This window comes from Suncus etruscus, chromosome 3 (assembly GCF_024139225.1).
Source record: "Suncus etruscus isolate mSunEtr1 chromosome 3, mSunEtr1.pri.cur, whole genome shotgun sequence".
NCBI classification, from domain to species: Eukaryota; Metazoa; Chordata; class Mammalia; order Eulipotyphla; family Soricidae; genus Suncus; species Suncus etruscus.
Genome location: NC_064850.1, coordinates 108,847,825 through 108,873,601, shown reverse-complemented (window position 1 = coordinate 108,873,601; position 25,777 = coordinate 108,847,825). Strand labels below are relative to the sequence as shown.

The 25,777-nt window shown below is 42.6% G+C and overlaps 1 protein-coding gene across 1 annotated transcript in view; it reads right to left on the bottom strand.

The window, feature by feature from the left end:
• Positions 1 to 25,067, bottom strand: part of RNF175 (ring finger protein 175) — a 41,854-nt gene extending 16,787 nt beyond the window's left edge. The window contains 3 exon segments of the mRNA XM_049770864.1: positions 24,381 to 24,507; positions 24,600 to 24,681; positions 24,861 to 25,067. Coding sequence (XP_049626821.1) covers positions 24,381 to 24,507; positions 24,600 to 24,681; positions 24,861 to 25,067 — 416 coding nt within the window.
• Positions 25,068 to 25,777: the final 710 nt, after the last annotated feature.

The window sequence follows — 25,777 nt, the reverse complement described above, 5'->3', positions numbered from 1 at the left end:
GCACTATTTACCATAGCAAGACTCTGGAAACAACCAAGATGCCCTTCAACAGACGAATGGCTAAAGAAACTGTGGTACATATACACAATGGAATATTATGCAGCTGTCAGGAGAATGAAGTCATGAAATTTTTCTATACATGGATGTACATGGAATCTATTATGCTGAGTGAAATAAGCCAGAGAGAGAGAGAGAAATTCAGAATGGTGTCACTCATCTATGGGTTTTAAGAAAAATGAAAGACATTCTTGCAATAATAATTTTCAGACACAAAAGAGAAAAAAGCTGGAAGTTACAGCTCACCTCATGACGCTCACCACAAAGAGTGATGAGTTTAGAGAAATAACTACATTTTGAACTATCCTAATAATGAGAATGTATGAGGGAAATAGAAAGCCTGTCTAGAGTACAGATAGGGGTTGGGTGAGGAGGAGGGAGATTTGGGACATTGGTAATGGGAATGTTGCACTGGTGATGGGTGGTGTTCTTTACATGAGTGAAACCCAAACACAATCATGTATGTAATCAAGGTGTTTAAATAAAAAATATAAAAAAATTAAAAAAAAGAGCTTTAGAGGTTCTTACTTCTTAGACACAGTCACTGCATTGTTCTGACTGCTTTAACCAAGGGTTGTTCATCAATGCCTCTCTTGTGGGTCTCTTCAAATGGCAGCTATAGCTGCTCTGGGTTGTTGTGGGCATCTTGGTTCTCTGAAGATGCTAAGGTTAGGATCTGTGCAGGCAGGAGACATGGGTGTTTGGGGCCCGAGAGGCAGAGAACATGGGTCCTGGCTATTGAGCTATGAGCCATGAAGTTTAATGAAGCAGTACATGGCTATTTCCTGTCACAAGCTCCTTGGCACCAAATGAACAGACAGACACAGAAACATAATGCTTGACTTGAGTTAGATTTTGAAAAGCAGATGAAAAGAGATACATTTTGATTCCTCTAAAGCTTAGCTCACTTTCACAAGCCTTAAATAATTCACATTATTTTTAAGGAGATAGCATGTTCATGCCCATTGAAGATGGGAAATTTGGTTCTGCACAGGCTGGCGCAGGCCTCATACTAATCAGAATAGAAGATTTCAGGCCACCTAAAGCTCTTCCTCATGTGAGATTTGATTTAAATAACCATAAACCTAAATTCATTGCATTTCAATCTTTAGCACTCATTTTTCTCACTGTATATACTGTCTTCTTTTTTCAATTAGAAGGAAAAGTTGCTATTTGTCTCCTCCACTTTTTTTTGTTTTGTGGCCACACCCAGTAACGCTCAGGGGTTACTCCTGGCTATGTGCTCAGAAATTGCTCCTGGTTTGGTGGACCTTATGGGACTCCGGGGGTTAAACCACGGTCCTTCCTAGACTAGTGTGGGCAAGGCAGATGCCTTACTGCTTGTGCTACCACTCCAGCCTCATGTCTCCTCCACTTTTTAAAGTATGAAAAGCCAAACATTCAAATGATTAATTATTAAAATATTTCACAGGAGGGGCCGGAGAGATAGCATGGAGGTAGGGTGTTTGCCTTGCATGCAGAAGGCCGGTGGTTCAAATCGCGGCATCCCACATGGTTCCCCTGAGCCTGCCAGGAACGATTTCTGAGCGCAGCCGGGTGTGACCCAAAAACTAAAACTGAAACTAAAAATAAAATATTTCATAGAAGCTTAACTTATTCTCCAATAAAGATTTTAAAAAATATTCTTATCTTTTTGTCTTTTCAGACTTTACACATTTTTTCTTTATTTCATCAGATTGATCTGGATAGGACGGTTCACAGAATCATCTAGTTCACAAAACAAGGGGCAAGTTAATAGCACGTGATGTGATTGTAAGCACTTTACAGATTATCTGAAAGTTAATAAAAAACATAGAGACTAACAGCGGTATTTAAAACAATCATTGGGAGATTAAAGCCTCATTTGCTTTGAAAGTAGTAAGTTGTGTGAGTTAATAATTATTAGCCTCCTCCCCTCCTCCTCCTTCTTTCTTCTTCCTCTTCTTCCTTTTCCTCTTCTTCCTCTTCTTTCTTCTTCTTCCTTCTTCCTCTTCTTTCTTCTTCCTTCTTCTTCCTTCTTCATTGTCTTCTTCCTCTTCTTCCTTCTTCCTTCTTTCTTTTTCCTTCTTCCTCTTCTTTCTTCTTCCTTCTTTCTCTTCTTCCTTCTTCCTCTTCTTTCTTCTTCTCTTTCCTCCTCCTTCTTCTCCTCCTTCTCTTCCTCCTCCTTCTTCTCCTTCTCTTCCTCCTCCTCCTCCTTCTCCTTTGCCTCTTCCTCCTCCTTCCTCTTCTTCTTCCTCTTCTTCTTCTTCTTCTTCTTCTTCTTCTTCTTCTTCTTCTTCTTCTTCTTCTTCTTCTTCTTCTTCTTCTTCTTCTTCTTCCTTCTCTTCCTCCTCTCCACCTTCTTCTTCCTCCTCCACCATCTTCCTCCTCCTCCTCCTCCTTTTTTTGGGCCACACCACGTGACACTCAGGGGTTACTCCTGGCTATGTGCTCAGAAACCGCTCCTGCCTTGTGGGACCATATGGGACGCTGGGGGAATTGAACCGAAGTCCGTCCTGGGTCAGCTGCGTGTAAGGCAAACATCTTACCACTGTGCCATCATTCCGGCCTCTGGAATATACTTCTAAAGTTAAATGAAGTTATTGGGAAGGGCGGGTAATTCATACAGTGTTCAGGCATCCCAGGACCCTTTCTTGGCAATGCAGTGCTAGAAGTTACGTGGACCACTCCAGGGTGGCATTAAAGGGGACTTTCAGAGAGAGAGAGAACCTGGCAATACTTGGGACAGGGCTGGTTTAGTGGGAGAGAGATTCATGGTCAGTTCATGAAGTCTTTCATGATGTGCAAAGATGTGTTATTTTTTTTAGGGGGGACATCCATTTGATGGTCAGGGGTTACTCCTGGCTATGTGCCCAAAAATTGCTCCTAGCTTGGGGGAACCATATGGGACACCAGAGGATCGAACTGCGGTCCATCAGCTAGGGCTTGCAAGGCAGACGCCTTACCTTTAGTGCCACCACTCTGGTCCAGATGTGTCATTTTTGCATTAAAAATTTTTATTTACTCCCTCCCCTTTATCTTCTGATAAAGGTAGCAGCTAAGAAAAAAAGGTCAGGAATATATTTTGGGATTCTTTAATAAGAACTAGGTTCTAGTACTCTTTTGGGGGATCACATGAAACAGTGCTCAGGGCTTATGTCTCTGCTTAGGGATCATTCCTGGCAGTACTTAGGGGTGGTGTCAGGGTTAGTTGCTTAGAAGGCAAGTGCCCTATCCAATGTAATATTTCTCAGCCCTTAGTTCTTTTTTTATGGTAAATGATATATTTAGATTTTTAAAGTAATTTCTTCTGATACTAAAGAAGAAAACGGACTAGAACTTTACCTTTTGAAATCTGATCACCCACTATTTGTGTTTCCATTTATCTGTTGTAAGACTTTGACTCAATGGGGCTGGAGAGATAGCACAGTGGTAAGGCATTGCCTTGCATTTGGCCAACCCAGGAAAAACACAGTTCAATTTCTGGCATCCCATATGTCCCCCCAAGCTTGCCAGGAATGATTTCTGAGCCCAGAGCCAGGAGTAACCCCTGAGCATTGCTGGGTGTGACCCCAAAACCAATCAATCAATAAATTGCTTTAAAATTATTTAAAAAAAAAAGAATTTGACTCAAGCTGGAAAGATAGTACAGGTGTCAAAGTACTTGCTAGCACCCAGCCCACCATAGTTCAATCCCCAGCATCTCATATAGGCCCCTTGAGTTTTGCCAGGAGTGATCCCTGAGTGCAGAGCCTCAGTCCTGGGAACAGCGAGGTGTGTCCACAAACTCCACCCAAAAACACCCCACTTGACTCCCCCAAGAGCATAAAAAGAATGGATAAAATTAAGAATTTGATTTCTGGGGCTGGAGTGATAGCACAGTGGTAGGGTATTTGTCTTGCATGCAGCCAACCTGGAACGAACCTGGGTTCTATCCCAGCATCCCAGATGGTCCCCCCAGCCTGTCAGAAGTGATTTCTGAGTGTAAAACCAGGAGTAACACCTGAGCACCAACAAATGTGGCCCCCACCAAAAAAAGATTTTGATTCCTCTCTATACATTTCCCCAATAAATACTGAATTAAAATAAAAACTATGGTGGTAGGAATGTTGCATTGGTGAAGGGGATGTCCTTTTTCTTTTTAATAACTGGAAACCCACTATGAACATGTTTGTAATCATGATGCTTAAATAAAGATATTAATTAAAAATGAAGTAAAAACCAAAGAATCAAATTCATTTTAATTTAGTAAAATTGCTATTTTGCTCTATTTTTATTTTTGATTATGAAACAGAATATTTAAGATTATTTAATTTCATCAATTTTGTGGTTTACAATCTGATCATTAGAAATAATGATTGGGCTGTATTTTTTTTTTTTTTTTTTTTTGGTTTTTGGGTCTCACCCGGCAGTGCTCAGGAGTTATTCCTGGCTCCATGCTCAGAAGTCGCTCCTGGCGAGCACGGGGGACCATATGGGACGCCGGGATTCGAACCGATGACCTTTTGCATGAGAGGCAAACGCCTTACCTCCCGGTAGCTCGCCGTGATCGTATAGTGGTTAGTACTCTGCGTTGTGGGCTGTATTTTTTTATAAAACTAGTTTTTTCCTGTGAATCTAAATGTACCACCCATTTCTAGAAGATCACAAATTATTGTCCATTGTGCCTAGACATAATAGCAAAGAACAGTGGTTAAATATATAAATATACTATTTCTAAAAATATATATGTCTTGGAGATCAGAAATAAAAGGAAATTAAAAAAAACTATAGTGCACTATTCATGCAATTTCTTTCTTTCTTTCTTTCTTTCTTTCTTTCTTTTCTTTCTTTCTTTCTTTCTTTTCTTTCTTCTTTCTTTCTTTCTTTCTTTTCTTTCTTTTCTTTCTTTCTTTCTTTCTTTCTTTTCTTTCTTCTTTCTTTCTTTCTTTCTTTCTTCTTTCTTTCTTTCTTTCTTTCTTTCTTCTTCTTTCTTTCTTCTTCTTCTTCCTTCCTTCCTTCCTTCCTTCCTTCCTTCCTTCCTTCCTTCCTTCCTTCCTTCCTTCCTTCCTTCCTTCCTTCCTTCCTTTCCTTCTTCCTTCTTTCCTTCTTTCCTTCTTTCTTTCTTTCTTTCTTTCTTTCTTTCTTTCTTTCTTTCTTTCTTTCTTTCTTTCTTTCTTTCTTTCTTTCTTTCTTTCTTTCTTTCTTTCTTTCTTTCTTTCTTTCTTTCTTTCTTTCTTCTTTCTTTCTTTCTTTCTTTCTTTCTTTCTTTCTTTCTTCTTTCTTCTTTCTTTCTTTCTTCTTCTTTCTTCTTCTTCCTTCTTCTTTCCTTCTTCCTTCCTTCCTTCCTTCCTCCTTCCTTCCTTCCTTCCTTCCTTCCTTCCTTCCTTCCTTCCTTCCTTCCTTCCTCCTTCCTTCCTTCCTTCCTTCCTTCCTTCCTTCTTCTTCTTCTTCTTCTTTCTCTTTCTTTCTTTCTTTCTTTCTTTTCTTTCTTTCTTTCTTTCTTTCTTTCTTCTTTCTTTCTTTCTTTCTTTCTTTCTTTCTTTCTTTTTTCTTTCTTTTTCTTTCTTCTTTCTTTCTTTCTTCTTTCTTTCTTTCTTTTTTCTTTCTTTCTTTCTTTCTTCTTTCTTTCTTTCTTTCTTTCTTTTTCTTCTTTCTTTCTTTCTTTCTTTCTTTTCTTTCTTTATCTTTTTTTCTTTCTTTCTTCTTTTTCTTTTGGTTTTTGGGCCACACCCGGCGATGCTCAGGGGTTACTCTTGGCTGTCTGCTCAGAAATAGCTCCTGACAGGCACAGGGGACCATATGGGACACCGGGATTCGAACCAACCACCTTTGGTCCTGGATTGGCTGCTTGCAAGGCAAACGCTGCTGTGCTATCTCTCCGGGCCCAACAATTCCTTAATTTCTTAGCTATCTACCCAGCAACCTATTTTATTAATATGTAAGGGAAAAGATGTGACATTTGCATTAGAAATTCAACAATTGCATGAGAAGTCATTTGGGGGATATGGATCATATTTCTTGCAATTTAAAAGATATTTTATTATTAAGAAAAACCTTTTTTGGGGGGCCATACCCAGTGACACTTGGCCTACTCCTGGCTATGCGCTCAGAAATCACTCCTTTCTTGGGGGACCATATGGGACACCAGAGATTGAACCCAGGTCCGTCTGGGCCAGTCACTTGCAAGGCAAATGCCCTACCACTGTGTTATCACTCTGGCCCCCAAAAGATATTTTAGCAGTTTCCAGAGTCATTAAAAATTTTCATTTTTTGTAGTAGCTGTCACATAAGAAACATAGGAACATTGAGCCTCATAAATAAATACAAGAAGCAAGGGAAATTGAGTTGCATGCTTGCGAGGGGGGAAGCCTGACAGCTGAAACACATTAGTGATGCCCGTGGGGTCACCTTCTGGGCATGCGCCTCTGTAACACATATGCATTGCTGGCATAGGGCAAGTACCACATCTGGATCCCATCACTACCTTCTCCCCACCCCCATGTCAGGGCAGGGAGGAATTTCCTGATGAGTCTGGACGCTGCCCAAAAAGGCACCATGTTTTATTTTTGCAGCCATACACAGAAAGAAATGGCAGGCAAGGCATTACAAATTAAGACCAAACAAGATGCTTTTTAGTTGTCTATATAGAATAAATGGATCTTACAATATGAAAGAAGAGAGAGGAAAGTTTGTGATGTTCCTTTGTGCTGAAAATCCCAAACCATTTGCAATTCTGTACACACACACACACACACACACACACACACACACACACACACACACACACGCACGCGCGGTAGGAGTTAGTATAGAGGAAAAGCAGGAAGCTGAAAATTATCATGTGAATAAATAAATGACTCCTGAAAAGTTTTGCTACTTTTATTCCAAAAGCAGAGAAGGGATTTGTGGACCAAAATGTAGTAGACTTTCAAGTGATGACTGGTAGACTGTCCAGGGGTCCTCAAACTTTTTAAACAGGGGGCCAGTTCACTGTCCCTCAGACCATTGGAGGGTCAGACTATAGAAAAAAAAAAAACAAAAAAACAAAAAAACAACAACTATGAACAAATTGCTATGCACACTGCATATATCTTACTTTGAAGTGAAGAAACAAAACAGGAACAAATACAATATGTGGCCTGCCATAGTTTGAGTATCACTGCGTAGACTTTCAAAATATAATAGACCTTTAAGTAGACTGTAGAAATGAGTGTCTGAAGGACTCTTAGAAAATTCCTTGACCCGTGTTCCTATTTCTATCTGCCATCCGTTCAGACTGTTAAACTCTCCTAAAGGAGAGTCCTGAGCACCGCTAGGAGTGATCCCTGAATGCAGAGACAAAAGTATGGCTAAGCACTGCTAGGTAACTAAAAAAAAAAGTATTAAAAAGAATTTTTTTTTGTTATTGTTGTTGCTGTATTTCTTTCTTTCTTTTTTTTATTGTGACCAAAGTGCATTACAAATCTTTCACTGCATCATTTATGGTACATAGTGACAATGAATAAGGGGCATTCCCACCTCCAGTGCTGTCCTCCCTCCACCCCTGTTCCCAGCATGTATCCCATATCTCCCTCCTTTACCCCCCAAAATGCTAGTGCAACTGGTCTCCACTTTACAGCTTGTTGTAGATTGAGCATCCATTCCACTGTCATTGGAGATAAAGAGGATAAGAAAAAAGGGAGAAAAAAATTTGGTAACAACTACCAAAAAAAGAAAGAGGAGAGAAAAAAAAAGAAAGAAAGAAAAATGGAAGAAAAAAGAAAAAAAATGCACCCGGCAAATAAAAATAAAAATAAATCACCAAATAATAACCACAAGAGTGAAAAAGAAAGAGAAAAGTGGAAGAAAAAAGAGAAGGAAAATAAAGTCAAAAACTAACAAATCAAACCAAAACAAGAAAAAGTAGGGGTGCTGGAGTGGCAGGGTTTGGCGTTCTCCCCACTTTTTTTTTTTTTTTTTGCATAGGCACAGTAAGCATTGGGGAAGAAAGGGAATTCCCGTGGCTTAAGAGATTCAGGGTTTCTCCATCCTTGAAGCATACCATCATGGGATCAACCCCTGGGTCCATATGTACTCATTACCCCATCCCAAAGGCTTTTTTGTGGTGCCAGGAAACTTTCTTCTCTTTCTCTTTTCTACTAAAATGCAAGGTAGGGATTCTAAATCACTGCACTATTCCTCTTGTCTTTTCTTTTTAAAAATAGAGGCCACCCCCATGATGCTTGGTGGCCCAGGGATTGTCTCCTTCCCCTGTTAGAAGGATGAAGGATTTTTGTTTTGTTTTGTTTTGTTTTGGGTCACACCTGGCAGCGCTCAGGGATTACTCCTGGCTCTACACTCAGAAAGCCTCCTGGCAGGCTCAGGGGTCCATATGGGATGCCAGGATTTGAACCACCGTCCTTCTGCGTCTAAGGCAAACACCCTACTACTGTGCTATCTCTCTGGCCCCAGCATGAAGGTTTTTATTGAAATTTCACTGAGAACCTAGTGAGGTTTCTGGAAACAAATGCTTCCATAAGATGGAAGTGTCCAGCTGGAAATATGACTCAGTTCACACGTGTGAGGCCTAGGTTGAACCCAAGACCACAAGATGATGGGTGTTGCAAAGTCTGTGGTCAAGAGGTTTTCTCTCTCATGTGAGTCTAAGCTCTGCTCCAAGTAGTTCTTCAATGTTGAGTATTTCTACCTGTTTGTGGATTCTGTCCCTGTCTTGGCAGTCATTGCCAGACTGGGCTGGCAATTTTCCCAGTAATTTCACTGGTAGATCTGAGGAATTTTATTGATATTTAGCTTGGCTTTAAAAATATTATTATTATAAGCTGTTTAGTGAATTGAAACCAGAAGTCCTTGTTTTGACAATGTTATCACTTGAAAGAAAGACCAGGAAGTTGAGGCTCACTGGTTCAATGAGTCCCAGAGTCCTTGGTTTTATTTTCCAGCCTTCTCTGGTGATGCTCAAAGGCTACAATCTGCTCTACTCTCAGGTTTGCAGTGCTCGAGGGGCCATGCAGTACCAGGGATTGAATTTGAATCTTCCACATGCAAAATCTGAACTTGAGCTCAAAATATTGAACTCTCTCTCCAGCCTTAGCAGAGTCATCTGATTCCCTAGCAGTTCTTTATTTCTCCATCCTCCTGCTTTATCTAACAAAGCTCTCAGAGTCAATGGGGAAAATGCCCAGAAAAAGCAAGGGCTCTAGGCTGGAGCAATAGTACAATGGGTAGGACATTTGCCTTACACTCATCCTATTCAGATTTATTCCCAGGCATCCCATAGTCGTCTGAGCCACTAGGAGTGAATGTAGAGCCAGTAGTAACAACCGAGCATTGTACAGTGGGGCGGGAGGTAGCTCAGTGTTCGAGCTCAATTCTCCCATGGGTGAGGATCTGGGTCCAATCCCCAGCACTGCAAGAAAAAAAAAAAAAAGGATTAAAAAAGCAACACACCAAAGTGTCCTAATTGAATTGTAGATTAATCACTGAATATTCACATTTGCTCTAGGAAAGAGTTAAAGAAAGGAGTCTTTCATTAGGAAACTCTTGATGATTTGGAGTAATTATTGTATAATTACTACATTAATGTATCTATAGAATGTAATATTCTGGAGAGATGGATTCTTGCTAGAATAATTAGCAGAAAAGGAGCACTAAGTCCTGGAATTGTGTGGAGTTCTCTGCTGTTGCTGTTTGTTAGCTTTTGTTGCTGTTGTTGTTTGCACTACTGGGGATGAAACCCAAACAGCATACATACAAAGTGTCAGATACTTCTTTCTCTTCCTTCCTTTGAAGGAGCTTTACTTTGCTTGGGAGGAGAGTCACACGGGCAGTACTCTGCACTCAGGTGGCAATAATGGTAGTACTTGGAGAACCATATATGGGGCTGGTGATCAAGCCAGGATCAACACAACTCCTGTACTATTAGTCCAGCCTTGGGAGCTTTGAGCTTTAATGAGGTAAAATGAAGCCTTCTGGGAGATGCCTAGTTTAGACTAATCGGAGTCCTAATAAGACAAACTCAACTCCAGACCCATGAGCGGAGTCAGGGAAGGTGGCCAGGGAGAGCGGCCTCAGGAGAACCAAAACCTACAACAACTTGACAAATTTATAGACTCATCAACTCTGAGGAAATGAACTTCGGTTGCTAAGTGTGTTGTTATGGCTGCACTAGTAGATTAATGCAGGTTTCCAGGAGGGGTTCCAGGCAGCCTCTTACATGATTTTAAGATACAACCAAGATTGAGAATTACTGGGCTCGAAGAAGCAAGTTCAGAATCAGGACCAGGGAAAGGGGGAATACAACAAACACTGTCAATCACTGTAAATACTGAATTCGACTGGGGAGGCAACGTAAAAGGATGGATGCAGACTTTTGTAAAGGTTTCCAACGTTCCATTTCTGGCACTGCTTGGTCTCCAAAGCACTGCATTGAGCTGGGGAGGAGCTCATAACACCGCTGGGTGTGGCTCCACAGATGAAAAATAAGTTACCATTAACACCTCTTTTGGCTCTATTCATCAGAAACTTCTCAAAGTTTTCCCATGAGAAGAGTAGTATATGTATTTAGTGTATCAATCAGAAAATGCTGCAAGGGTAATTTTCTGGGCCTCAAGATTGTGGCGTTTCAAATTCCTTTTCTTACTGAGGTCTGTTCCCAGTTTGACTGAAAAGGACCCGGTAGCTCAGTGACAGGCCCATCCAAATTTCAGGAGCGCCCCCTGCTGGAGAATGTGCGGAAATGAAACCACAGATCCTGGTGACTATTTCTGCTTGAGTTCAGCTTTTTTGAAATGTTGGATTTCAGTCATAATCAGAACATCCACCATCAATGCCCCCGCCCTCCTTCCCAATCCCTGCCTATATTCGAGACAGGCATTCTACTTCTCTCATTCAAGATTGTCATGATAGTTGTTAGTATAATTATTTCTCTAACTGCACTCACCACTAGAATGTTAGAATTGGACGATAATGTCTAAAAAATTTCCTTAATTTATAAACCAAGAAGCTGAAGTCTATATGAAGTAAAAAATAGAAACAGAACTACAAGGCTATTAGCGTCTGTGTTAGAAGTTGAGAATGATTTTAGCTCATAAAATACAGTAGTTCTGCTAAAGAAATAGAAATCAAGAAAAATTAAAAAGGGTACAAGAACTTGATATTATTTTTGCATCTCCAAATATAAAATACTGATCTAAACATTTATATGATAATACTTTCCACATAGGCCATTGAATAGAAGAGCAGAATGATCATCAGAGTAGTCTATGTGCATATATTTCATTTAAAATGAAACATGCCTTATAAAATTCATCTATTTTTATATAAACAAAAGACATTTCTGAAATAAGTGAAATTTAGTATTTTTGTAATATGTAATGGGGCATGCAAATGTAATGAGTACTTCCTATTTTGATTAGGAAAACAATCAGAACTGATGTTCATTATGCAAAAGAAAAAAATGGGTACTTGCCATGTTCGTTTCATTTCCTTCTAGGACCTAGTGGTTCAGCAGTACGTACCAGAGCATAGTATGTAATGGAAGCCAGATGTATCTTATTCCTAATATAAATACTAAGTTGATGCTATTGTGAGGGACAGAAACCCAGCTCAGAGGAACCTCAGAGCACAGTGTATAGCAGAAGTGATCCATGTGGCTTTGATCTATATTATCTCTGAGGATACATAGCTTTGCTGACTGGGCTTCTCCTTCCCTGAAAACTGACACATCTGATCATGATTGTGATTTCTCATACTGTTAGATGCAAATCTAGTTTTTCAGTCTAATAACTATAAAAATAAATTTGAATTACTTACTTCCACTCCTCATCTGCAGAAAGTCTTATGTGAGAAATGAAAAAGAGGGAGAAAAAAAAAGTCTTTCTCAAAATGTCTTTATTTTTTTTAGCTTTACAGTACATAAAAACCCAGCCCACAAGAAACAGTGACACATTTTTCTCAGTGTGGGGGAAAATTTAGGATAAAATCCCTGATAAAATTGGGGCTGGAGCAGTGGTGCAGCGGTAGGGCATTTGCCTTGCATGCAGCTGACCAGGATGGATGGTAGTTTGATCCCCCAGCATCCCATATGGTCCACCAAGCCAGGAGCAATTTCTGAGCTCATAACCAAGAGTAACCCCTGAGTGTCACCGGATGTGGCCCAAAAACCAAAAAAAAACAAACCAAAACAAAAAAACAAACCCCTCAAAACTTGCCAATGGAATTATGACTCAAACACACACACACACACACACACACACACACACACACACACACACACATATTGTGGCTAGATCACTATTTATAAATGAAGCCTCTCTTGGGTCACATGACCAGACCATTGTTTTGTGTCCATCGGGTTTAAACGATATCATTGAGGGTCTGCAGATAAAATACAGGGAAGTTCAATTCCCAGCAATGCATATAATCCCCTGAACATCCCTAGGGGTCACATCTGAGGAGTGTCTCAGAGTACTGCTAAGTGGGGTCCCACAGCCCCACTCGACTATGCCAGTGACTCTTGTGTCCAGGTTCCAGGTTTCAAAGATGGGAGTAGTTAGTCCTGTTGGATACTGGAGTGATTGACAGAAAAGCCTTGTTTCAGGGAAGGCAGGAATTTAGGTTTGTCACTGCAGGGTGAGCTGGGAGTCAGGGACCATCCAAAGAAATGAGGTTTTCCCTGCCTGCCCTGCGTGCTATCAGTGCACTGCATTGGGTCATTTAAAACAGTGCAGCCAGGGATTGGAAAGAGCATTCTTTAATTTTCCTGGAGTATGCAAACTGCTGAAAACTCTAGGGTGTAAAAAAAAGCATCCCCAAATATGCCTTTTGGAGGTGGTTGAAATAAATTTTTAATTCACAGCAAGGTTTCAACTCTGGATGGAGGTGGCCTTAAAAAGACACAGCATGAGAAAGAGGAGCCCTCTCAGACTGGTCTTTCCTGCACGATATATCTCAAGATCTTGAACTCTGTAGAAGAGTGTACAGTTGTTATCTGTACCCTTATTTTATTGTGATTTCTTTTGTGTTGCTCTAACTAGCCTTTCCCTCTGTCCTTTGGAATTTATCTCAACTAAAATTTTGTTTGTTTTGGTGTACTGTGGGGGGAATAAAAATGTCACTGTTTGTGACAGTCCTTATTCTAGGGGTACAAATTTATACTTTATTAGGATAATCTACCACACAGCGACTCACCAGCAAATCAGCAATATCCCTACACCAAGTCGACCTATTCCCTTCCACCTTCCTTCTCCTTCCTCCCATTCTGAGAACCTCCCTTCTGTGCTCAGATACCAGATTTGCTTTAATTGAACTTTGCTCAGTTCCTCCCTTTGACTTTTTATATCCTGCCGACCTGGGTTTAATCCTTGGTATCACATATGGTCCCCCAATCACCTCTAGAAGTGACCCCTGAGCATAGAGTAAGCCCTGAGCACAGCCAGTTATATTTCCCTCCCAAACAAACAAAAACACCAAATAAATTATTACCAGAAATGGGATGGCTCTAAGTTTAACATCAAGATATTAATTTTTTAATATATTAATTTTTATCATTATGGTTCCTCCCTTTCCCTGGGAAATGAGGACTGTTTGCTATCCTTGGCCAAAAGAAGTTTTAACTTTTATTTGCAGAATTTTTTTCAGCTACTTGGCCAGAGCAATAGCACAGTGGGAAAGATAGTTGCCTTGCACAAGAAATTAATTATACTAATAAAAATATTCTGGAGGGGCTGGAGAGATAGTACAATGGGTAGGACATTTGCCTTGCACATGGCCAGCCTGGGTTCTATTCCTGGCACCCCATGTGGTCCCTTGAGCCCTCCCAGAATGACTCCTGAGTGCAGAACCAGGAGGGTGTGACACACTCACACACAAACAATGTGTTGGAATGGATATTTTTGACATAGTATGTTATTAAGTAATTTTATAATGTTTCTCAAGTAGTTTTTAATAGGAATGGTGATTTCTTAGTAATGGATGTGATCCCAGTAGAATTGAACACGCTATTGGCTTCTGTTTTTAGTTGGCTTTTAGAAATTTAGTTACAGGCTGCAGTTTCAAGGTAAGAAAGACTAGGCCCAAAGAGACAGCTGATTCCTGGAACCAGGCTAAACTTAATTGATTCCTGGAACCAGGCTGTAAACCATAAGGACATTCCAATGCTAGGACATCTTGCATTCCATCCTAGAGACACCTTGGAGGGACAGGAGGAAGGTGGAACCAAACTGACATTCCAACATGGGGACACCTTGGTCCCCGCAGATGGCAGATGGCCCTTGAAGATTAGGGAGGAATAATTGCATACACAGTCACTAAAAAAGAGTATAACACATAGATGGCACAATAGGTATAGAATAAGGGTAAAATCTAGTGTAATGCTATTCTCACTTCAGTCACTGGTTTGCTTGAAGTATGATATAATAAACAAGGTTCCCTTCTCCTAATTGTTCTGGTCACTATGCTGTCAAGGGAATGGGTTCTTTACCCTGTAGATTAGGAGACCACCTGAAGGGTCCAACCGATATCTCTGCATGCCATCAGTCTAGGAGCTGGGGGTAAATGATGTCGGGACTGAACAGACAGAAAATTGTGCCTTTTCTGTGAAAAGTTATTGGATGGTTTAAACTGTATGAACCTATGAAATGCTTTGACCTGTGTGCTCATTATCATATGAATTCCCTTAAATGCTTGTGAATTTGGATGCTCAGGGTCTCACTGCAGACCAAATTCCTGGCTTTTTGTGATGCCCCAGAGCTCTGGAATAAACCCCACTTTGCTTTTGCATTCTCTGAAGGTATGTTTCGAGATCTTTATTGAGGCAATGGGCTTTTCCCAGACCCTGGGCTTCCTGGACCCTGGGCTTCCCCCTTGGGCCCTGAGCTGTCCCAGACCTTGGGCCTCCCCAGGCCCTAGGCTTTTTGGTCTCCTTTTAACAAAAGAAACAAAATGAAATCTTTTCAGCTACCATTTCAACTTTCTGTGCTTTCTTGGTCTTCAATAGAATAATATACCATCCATCATTAAAATTGACATGGAATCTGGTGAATAAATGTATTTATCCTTAACATATCATTAATAGAAGAAAAAGGAATCTTTATTCTCAACTTAATTGTAAGCTCAGCTCTCTATTTTAAGTTGATTTTAAAAATAAACACTGTAGGGCCCGGAGAGATAGCACAGCAGCATTTGCCTTGCAAGCAACCAATCCAAGACCAAAGGTGGTTGGTTCTAATCCTGGTGTCCCATATGGTCCCCCGTGCCTGCCAGGAGCAATTTCTGAGCAGACAGCCAGGAGTCACCCCTGAGCAATGCTGGGTGTGACCCAAAAACCAAAAAAATAAAAATAAAAATAAAAAAAAATAAAATAAACACTGTAAACCCAAAGATCTTGAACAGCAAAAGGCAGGAGTTGCAGAGTTTATAAAAATAAGCAAACATGAAGTCTTATAGGTGATTAAAAATTCAGGGAGTCTTGTGAGTTATCAGTTTTATTGAGATAATTGATTCTTGGATTGAATCTCTTCCTACAAAAGTCTCTTGGGGTATCTTATTTAGATCAACAATAATCCACTGATCCATATAGGAGAAACTATAAACTGTCTTCCCCCATTCCTCCCTTCCTTTCTTCCCTCCCTCCCTCCCACCCTTCCTTCCTTTCTTCCTCCCTCCTTCCCTTTCTTCCTTTCTTCCTTCCTTCCTCCTTCCTCCCTCCCTCCCTCCTTCCCTCCCTCCCTTCCTTTCTTCTCCTCCTCCCTCCCTCCCTCTCCCTTCCTCCCTTCCTCCCTTTCTCCCTTCCTTCCTCCCTCCCTCCCTCCCTCCCTCCCCTCCCTTCCTTCCTCCCTCCCTCTCCCTTCCTCCCTTTCTCCCTTCCTCCCTCCCTCTCCCTTCCTCCCTTTCTCCCTTCCTCCCTCCCTCTCCCTTCTTCCCTTTCTCCCTTCCTCCCTCCCTCCCTTCCTTTCCTTCCTTCCTTCCTTCCTTCCTTCCTTCCTTCCTTCCTTCCTTCCTTCCTTCCTTCCTTCCTTCCTTCCTTCCTTCCTTCCTCCTTCCTTCTCCTTCCTTCCTTCCTTCCTTCTCCTTCCTTCCTTCCTTCCTTCCTTCCTTCCTTCTCCTTCCTTCCTTCCTTCCTTCCTTCCTTCCTTCCTTCTTCCTTCCTTCCTTCCTTCCTTCCTTCCTTCCTTCCTTCCTCCTTCCTTCCTTCCTTCCTTCCTCCCTCCCTCCCTCCTTCCCTCCCCTCCCTCCTCCCTCCCTCCCTCCCTTCCTTCCTTCCTTCCTTCCTTCCTTCCTTCCTTCCTTCCTTCCTTCCTTCCTTCCTTCCTTCCTTCCTTCCTTCCTTCCTTCCTTCCTTCCTTCTTCCTTCCTTCCTTCCTTCCACATTCAGTATTCCTGGCTCTGCACTCAGGGATCACTCCTGGCAGGGGGTTCAGGGGACCATAGGAGGTGCAGAGGATTGACCCTGGCCAGGTTGGCCATGTTCAAGGCAAGAGCCTTAACTGCTGTCCTAATTCTCCAGTCCCAACCAATGTTAATTTTCTAATAAAGAAACAAAATGAACACTGGTTAGTGATGGACTTCTGGTCACCTAAAGAGCTGGTAAAAAGAGTTTTATGCTGGGTGAGACCAGGGGGTTGCATGGTCTGACTCCAGAGTTAACAAATACCCCAAATTACAGTCAGCAGAGATATGCCCATTAGTCAAAGAAGGGGGCTCAGGTACCAATCTGACCAGAGGGTTGTCACCAAGCTTTGTTCCTAGACTTATGTGTTCAGATGCTATGACTGCCATGATAGTTACCAGGGACCGTTTGGTCTGATTGCCCAGGGGTTGTGAGCCATATAGTTAAGTTGACAACATCCCCTGTTGCTTCATTCATCTTACTGGGTGGACTCCAGCAAGCTTGGCCATCATGCAAAAACTGCCAAAGCTCTGGTTAGCTGTGTCATCCAGGACCCAGTTATTCTTCTAAATGAACCTCTCCTGTCTCTGACAACAGCATAGTTTATTACTGAACCAGGTTGCCCTGTGTCAGAGAAATCCTTGGTAGAATCCTGGACAGCCCAGATTCTTCCCAATTCTCAGACTTATTTACGCCATTAGGAAAGAAAACAGAGGAGGGACAGTCTAGTGAAATATCAGGTTTGTGTAACTTTTTTAATTCATCTTCCCTTTGTTGGGGTGGAAAGGTGTCACCTTGAAAAAAGCACAGGGACAACAGAATAGAAAAGAGGGGTTTTCTTCACTCATGAAGCTCAAAGACAAAAATATTCAACACCATCCAAAAATGGGAAGAAGAGATAAACTAAAAAAGAGATAGACAGTCAATATGATATGAGAACGTGCTCATTATCAATTATGATTAGGAAAAATGCAGATCAAAAAAGTAAGGAGATATGATTTTACATTTGTGAGAATGGGGTTATCAAAAGACCAGAAACAGAAGACAGAACAGAAGGTAGGGTATTTGCCTTGCATGCTGCTAACCTGGGTTTGATCCTTGAATACTTATATGGTCCCCTGAACCTGCCAGGAGTGATTCCTGAGTCAGTCAGGCGTTAGCCATGAGCAATGCTGAATGTGGCTCAGTGACCACCCCCATAAAATACCCTACAAAACTTATTTTTTTGGTTTGTTCTTTAAACCCACGATCTTCCTTGAATACATATCTAGCTTGTTTGTCTCAATGTTTCTTTGCTTATTCCACTCTAGTGAAACATTTTCTCATAAACATGGATTTCTTTCTCTTCTCTCACATCTTTCAACAAAATTTGAACTAAAACTATCTTGCTTCACCAAAATAGAATAAGATAAAATGTGTGGCAACGGCCAGTGTTGGTTTGGGTTATTGTGAGAAAGGAATGCTCATCCACTATTGGTGGGAATGTCATCCTGTTCATCCTCTAGGGAAAACAACATGGAGGTCTCTATAAAAGAGAGTAGTAATAAAGCCAGTAGAAATCTATCACCAAAACTCAAAACATTAATTCGAAAAGACAAACATACTTATAATCAGTGAAGCACTTAGTCTAATAGTTTAAATGTGCAAACAACCCAAATGCTCAAGTACAGATGAATGGATCAAATTGTAGTACACATGTACACACACACACACACAAACACACAAAATGGAATAATGGCGTACTATGCAATTATACAACAAGTCAAAATTACACAATTTTCTGTGATATGGTGACATGTGTAAGATGACACCAACCTATCAACCCAAGCAAAGGTGTTCCCCCAACTTTCTTCTTCCCTAAACCTCTTTCTTTGGCATGTAAAAGCCCACTGAATAATGATTCTCTGTCTCTGTCTCTCTACCAATCTTCCCCCTCCTAGTTTTGGGAATTGGCTTTAATATAGAAAGGGAACTTCTGGCTTTGGGTGAGGCAGAGAGCATGAGGTAAAAGACCATGGACCTTCCTGACTGATTGGTATGTATTATTTCTTCATTGTTACCCTGCTTCTTCAGACCTGTTGGCTTAAGGGGTTAGAAACACAGTGTGTGGGGTGATCTCATAACTTGCAAATTTTTATTTTACAGATATGAATAAAACATATTTTGTGGAGTAAAGTCAGTCAGAAGAAAAGGGACAGATACAGAACAATCTCTAGCATATGTGGAATATAAATATGCAAAGTAAGGGCCAAAGGGCCAAAGACAACAGAACTGGGGAACTAGCCTTGGTGCCTTTTTTTTTTTTTTTTTTTTTTTGGTTTTTGGGTCACACCTGGCAGTGCTCAGGGGTTATTCCTGGCTCCAGGCTCAGAAATTGCTCCTGGCAGGCACAGGGGACCATATGGGGCGCCAGGATTCGAACCGATGACCTCCTGCATGAAAGGCAAACGCCTTACCTCCATGCTATCTCTCCGGCCCCTCCTTGGTGCCTTGATGATGGAGAGAAACTGGTACACTGGCAATGGGTGTAGTGTTAGAACCATGTACACATGAAAGCATCATTTACAGTATTGAAAAGCACAGTACCTTAGTAAAGAAAAAAAAAACTGAGAATAAAAAGATAGTAATAGAAAGTGCACAAATAAAAAAAAGATAGGCCATATTGGCAATGAAACACTTTGGTGGTAGGAGGGATGAGTGTTGTATATGTAGAGGTGTGGAGTTAATCCCCTGAAATTCTAGAATATTATTTATTTTAGAATTTGAAATAATGCTAAAATTTATCTGGAAGGATAAGCACTTAAGTACAGCCAGGAAAATCCAATAGAAAGAGAAGAAAGCTATGGGTTGGCCTTTCAGACACTGAAACCCATAGTTGAGCCACAGGAATTAGTAGAAAGCAGTTCTGGCCTCGAAACAGGAAGAGATAAGTGACCAGACCATGGAGTCTAGGAACAAACCCAAATACATATGACTGATGAGTCACTTCTAATAGTGAGGAGAAGTGGATTATTCAATAAATGGTGCTGAGACAATTGGCTAGACATTTGGAAAAAATTGCCAAGCTGGATCCATACCTAACTCTACTTCAAAATGAATTCCAGATGCCTCAAAGATTTACATGTAAAAGATTCCTTTCAATGCTCAAAGAAAATAATGGTAAACATTTGTATAAATGTATATAAAGGTGGTGGCATTTCTAACTATGATGGAGTCCAAAAATGATAGATTTGTAAAACAAAAGGCAGATTTTGAACACATAAATGTTAAGTAGTACTCTGAGGCTGGGAGATGATGCCAATCCCCAGCATTGCATGGTCCTATGAGCACCCACTAAAGCATAGCCCTGAGTATCAGGTTAGAAGAAGGTCCTCAGGTCGACTAGGTGTGGCCTTCAAACCAGCCCCCCTAAAATAAAAGCCAAGTTTAATGTAATCATTTGTTATTGAAGGTACAGGGAAAATTATAACACCTGAATAGGAAATACAATATATGAAAAGGAATACAGCATGTGAGAAGTAAAAATAAGACACCAGGGATAAATAGTGCTCCAACTCATATCACACTGTACTGCTTCCCATTTTCCACTCTCCCTGCAGGAAGACCCATCTGTTAGAAAAATCTTGCTAAAATGAGTAGCCAAAACCCAACTGGAAACTCAAACTACAGTTTTGCATTGCTGAATGTCTGGGCAACACATGCCACCAACAGGACAGTGGTCAGATTCAGCTGCCCGTTCACCCCAGGGGAACAGGCTCCACCATCCAGGTTATATAATCACATTCCATGATGTTTGCGTAATGACGAAGCCACTTAATGAAGAATGTCTCAGAACATAACACCAGTCATTCATATCCTAATACCATGAACTACAGTGTCCTAATGTGCCCAGGATATAAGAACTTTAGGTTTAGAGTAATGTGGAACTCACATCACAGGGACAGGACAAGAGTCTTGTGGACAGAGGAAGTGGCAGTAGGGGATTGTGCATAGTTTCCCCTAAAAAAGAGAAATATTTGAAGGCAGAGAAAGAGCCAAAGGAGGTAATTACCTCCTTCCCTCTGTCCCTCCGTCCCTCCTTCCTTCCTCCCTCCCTCCCTCCTTTCTTCCCTTCCTCCCTCCCTTCCTCCCTCCCTTCCTCCCTCTCTTCCTCCCTCCCTTCCTCCCTCCCTTCCTCCCTCTCTTCCTCCCTCTCTTCCTCCCTACCTTCTCTCTCTCTCTCTCTCTCTCTCTCTCTCTCTCTCTCTCTCTCTCTCTCTCCCTTCCCTCCCTCCTCCAACCCTCCCTTCCTTCCCTCTTCCCTTTTTCCCCACCTCTTCCACTTGGTAATTTATGATGCCTTCTCAGAGAAGCTAGGTTTACAAGGGCTATACCTGATGCTGCTTAGGAGACCTTATGGCGCTGGGGATTGTATCCAGGCCTTGAGCATGCCCACCAGGCACCCCAGTGGTGAGTCACCTCCCCAAAACCTGGTTTTGCTTTCCTGGTGCCTGGTTTTGCTGTGGTGATCAGTGATTGCCTACTTGCTTGCTGTGGTCTCAAATGTTTTCAGCAGTTGTATACTTGCCCTATGTCCATGTCACAGTTGGGTGCCTGTATACTCTCGGCTGGCTGAGGTGCTCACAGGGTTGGTGCCTTTTTATTTGTGTACTTGCCAGAGGTTCCAGATCTCTGTGATGCTGAAACACACCTGGCCATGATGTAGCCGGATACAGAGACACTGACAGGGGTCACAGACAGCAGAAGAGTGCTCTGTGCATTTGTTGACACTGGGAATTTGAACTCACGATCATATGATTGAAGGAAGATAATCTCAGTCCCTGTGCTGTTCTTGGGGCCTCTAGTGGCTTTTCTTTTTTTCTTTCATTTATTTTAGACACAATAAAACATTTATTTTATTTATTTTTAATATATAAAATCTTTATTTAAGCACCATAATTACAAGCATGATTGTAATTGGGTTTCAGTCATAAACAGAACAACCCCCTTCATCACCAGCGCAACATTCCCACCACCAATGCCCCCCTCCCTCCTTCCCAACCCTTGCCTGTATTTGAGACAGACATTCTACTTCTCTCACTCATTAAGATGGTCATGATAGTTGTTAGTGTAATTATTTCCCTAACTGCAACACTACTCTTTGTGGTGAGCTTCATATTGTGAGCCAATCCTTCTGGCCCTCATCTCTATTGTTTCTGGGAATTATTACAATAATGTCCTTAATTTTTCTTAAAACCCATAGATCAGAGAGAGATTATTGTACCTATCTCTCTCCCTCTGACTTACTTCACTCAGCATAATAGATTCCATGTACATCCACATATAGGAAAATTTCATGACTTCATCTTTCCTGATGGCTTCATAATATTCCATTGTGTATATGTACCACAGTTTCATTAGCAATTCATCTGTTGAAGGGCATCTTGGTTGTTTCCAGAGTCTGGCTATTGCAAATAGTGCTACAATGAATATAGGTGTGAAGAATGGATTTTCATTTATTTATTTTTGTTCTTTTGTTTTTTTGGTCATACCTGGCAGCACTCAGGGGTTACTCCTGGCTCTATGCTCAGAAATCGCTCCTGGCAGGCTCCGGGGACCATATGGAATGCTGGGATTCGAACCACTATTCTTCTGCATGCAAGGCAAACATCCTACCTCCATGCTATCTCTCTGGCATCCAAATTCACAAACATTTAAGGGAATTTATATGATAATGAGCACACAGGTCAAAGCATTTCATAGGTTCATACAGTTTAAACCATCCAATAACTTTTCACAGAAAACACACAATTTTCTGTCTGTTCAGTCCCGACATCATTTACCCCCAGCTCCTAGACTGATGGCATGCAGAGATATTGGTTGGACCCTTCAGGTGGTCTCCTAATCTACAGGGTAAAGAACCCTTTCGTTCCCTTGACAGCATAGTGACCGGGACAATTAGGGGAAGGGAACATTCCCACCAGCACTGATTGTTCTTGGTCTTTGTGATGTGTGCCAGTCTCTGTGGTGTGAGACAGTACCTCATTGTAGTTTTGATTTGCTTCTCTCTGATGATTAGTGATATGGAGCATTTTTTTTATGTGCCTTTTGGCCATTTGTATTTCTTCCTTGAGGAAGTGTCTGTTCATTTCTCCTCCTCACTTTTTGATGGTGTTAGATGATTTTTTCTTGTAAAGTTCTGTCAGTGCCTTGTATATTTGGGAGATTAGCCCCTTATCTGATGGGTATTGGGTGAATAGTTTCTCCCATTCAGTGGGTGGCTCTTACATCCTAGGCACTATTTCCTTTGAGGTGCAGAAGCTTCTCAGCTTAATATAGTCCCATCTGTTTACCTCTGCTTCCATTTGTTTGGAGAGTGCTGTTTCCTCCTTGAAGATGGAGAGGCGGCTTTTCTAACAGGCTCCCAGATAACACCTCACTTCTGGTTCCTGAAACACATGGCCTTACTATGGGGCATTTGAAGAGAAAATCCGAATATTTCTCCCAAAGAAGTGTTAACAGAAAGCCCACGTCTCCATGGGGTAGAGGGCAAGGCAGTGATGTTAGCCTTTTATTCCCCTTTCTAATTGTGTTAAAACTATAGTGTTGTGGCCCGAGTTATATAGCACAGTGGGTAGGGTGTTTGCCTTGCATGCAGCTGATCTGGGTTTGATTCCGGTATCCCATATGATCCCCTGAGCCTGCCAGGAGTGACTTCTGAGTGCAGAGTAGGAGTAACTCCTGAGCGCTGCTGGGCATAACCAAAAACCAAAACCAAAACAAACAAAAAAATAAAGATTAATGTTGATATTTAGTTTTTATGAAGTTACTACACTGTCACCACTAAAGAGCCCAAGACCCTCCCCCATTGTCCCTATGTCACTTTGTCTGCCTCTCTTCTCCCCTCCTTAACTGAGATAAAAACTAAACCAAAAAATTACAGTTTACAGCAGGTAGGTTGGGGTGGTTGGTTGTTTTGGTTTGTTTGGAGCCATATCAGAGGTTACTCTTGGCCCTGCACTCACGAATTACTCCTGGTGATGCTTGGGGACCATATAGGATCTGAGGGTCAGCTGCATGCATAGTGAATGCTCACTCCCTGTAATGTTAATGGTTTAGCTTTTTTTTTCTTCAAGGTTTTTAATCAGGGGCTTGTCATCATTGGATATGATTTATCCCTTTGCGTTTTCTTTCTATATAAAATTCCTGTGCTTTTCCTTTCTCCCTCCGACTTATTCTCCTTAATACCACTCTTTCCAGTTCCAGGCGGCAGCAAGCTGCAAGATCTCATCTTTTCTTTTTTGTTTTGTTTTGTTTTTGGGCCACACCCGTTTGATGCTCAGGGGTTACTCCTGGCTAAGCGCTCAGAAATTGCCCCTGGCTTGGGGGGATCATATGGGACGCCGGGGGATCGAACCGCGGTCTTTCCTTGGCTAGAGCATGCAAGGCAGAAACCTTACCTCTAGCGCCACCTCATCTGCCCCAAGATCTCATCTTTTCCATTGTGAACACACAGCAGGAACGGTGTCATGGCCAATCTTCCCTGCAGAATTTCCTGCAAAATTTCCACCCAAAGGGCTTAGGGGTTGAAAGAGTTGGAAAGTGTTGGCTTCCTGGCAACACCTCATTTTAATTATTTAATTAATTGTTTTTTGGGGGGCCCCGAATTGCAGTGCTCAGGGCCTTACTACTGCCTCTGTACTCAGCAGGACTCAGGGGACCATATGGGGTACAGAGGATTGAACCCAGGTGAGCTGCGTGCAAGGCAAACCAGCTGTATTATCCCTTTGAGCCCACCGCACCCATATTCGAGGAAAAACCTCACTTTTCCAAATAGTGGTGCCCACGCCGCCGCCTCCTAGCATTCTCCTGTCCCACCACAAACCATCCTAATGTGTAGGTTTCTCCGGAATCCTAGTGAGGGTCCCTTCACTGGGACCCTTCCCACAGTCACCCCCCCCTAAATTAGTGCTTTTTTGTTTTTAGAAGGTCACACCCGGGGGCGCTGGAATTGCTCCTGGCCCCGCTTAGGAAGCGGCTCCCTTCGCTTCGCCGTCTGGCGACTGCGGGGTGCGCAGGGACTGACAATGCCCGCGGGTTGCGGGCACGAAACTCTGGGCATCCTGAGGGGGTTGCAGGCTCAAAACCAGAATCCAGCCAGACTCCCCCACCCACCGCCCCGAATCTCCCCACCTGCCTGGGCCTGCGAGCCTACTGCAGAAGAGAGGACCTAGAAGGACCTGAGAGGGTCGGGGTGCAAAGGGACCAGGGGTGCCGGGCACAGCGGTGCCGAGAGCCTGACAAGGTGGGCGGGGAGAGGAGAGAAGGGAGAGGGACTGGGTGAGGTGGAAAGAGGCTTCGGGTTCCCCCTGGAGTGCAAGGGGCAGCTGAGAGCATCTTGCCAAGGACCCCGCGGGGTGCGGCCGACTTACGCACCGCTCGGTGCGGGGCCTGGCTCGGGTCTCCCCGCCGGTACCTGCTCGTGCTGCGCGGGCGCCTCCTGCACTGGCACCACCGCCCTGCGCGCGCCCCCGGTGCCGAGTGGAATCAGGGGCGCGGCGGGGGGTCTGGCAGATCCGCTAAACGGGGCGTCCCTCGCCTCACGAAGCCGAGCCTGGCTTGCGGCCCCTCCCCGGCGGTGCAGTCCTTGAGCCCAGAGCACGGCCGAGAGCCCCCCGCCCATGGTCCCGGGGTGCTGGTTTCCCCAGGCATAGCAGGAGGACGGACCGAGTTGGGCTACCCAAGGGGCCCGGAGCAAGAGGCTGAACCGAGAGGGGGGCACCAGTCCCTGGGAGATTCGAGTCCAGGTCAGCTTCCCCCACCCCACCCCGCTTCTTCCTTCTATTGTCTGTATTTTAATTAATAAAGCTGCCCCCCCCAAATAAAGCCACACTTGAATCCTGCAGAGAAACTCCAGTTCTGCCACCAGGAAGAGCACTGACCACGGAAGGAGGGTCCCTGAGCCCCGCCCCAAGTAAGCACCTTTTTCCTGGCTATCAGCCACAACTCCCCTCTGTCCTCTCACTTCAAGGGGGGCAACTTATTAAAAAATATTTTAATTAAATTTTTTGCTATTTTTTTGGGGGTCACACTATGAATTAGTGAGCGTGTCACTAAGTTTTGGTATATACACACGGTTGAATACAATAAACCTCTAAGAATCGAATCATGACATCTGCCACAGCATGGATGAAATTGAAGCATACGGTGCTATATGAAGCCAGAAGGAAAGGGTCATACAGAACAGTCTGTCATATATAGGACACAGGATACATATCAAGGTAGCAACAGAGGCCAAAGGCAGCACAAGAGAACAGACAATTGTTTTAATTGTGAACAACTTAATTGGGAAGAGAGGAAGTATTGAGGTCCTTGGGAAGGAGAGGTGGGTAC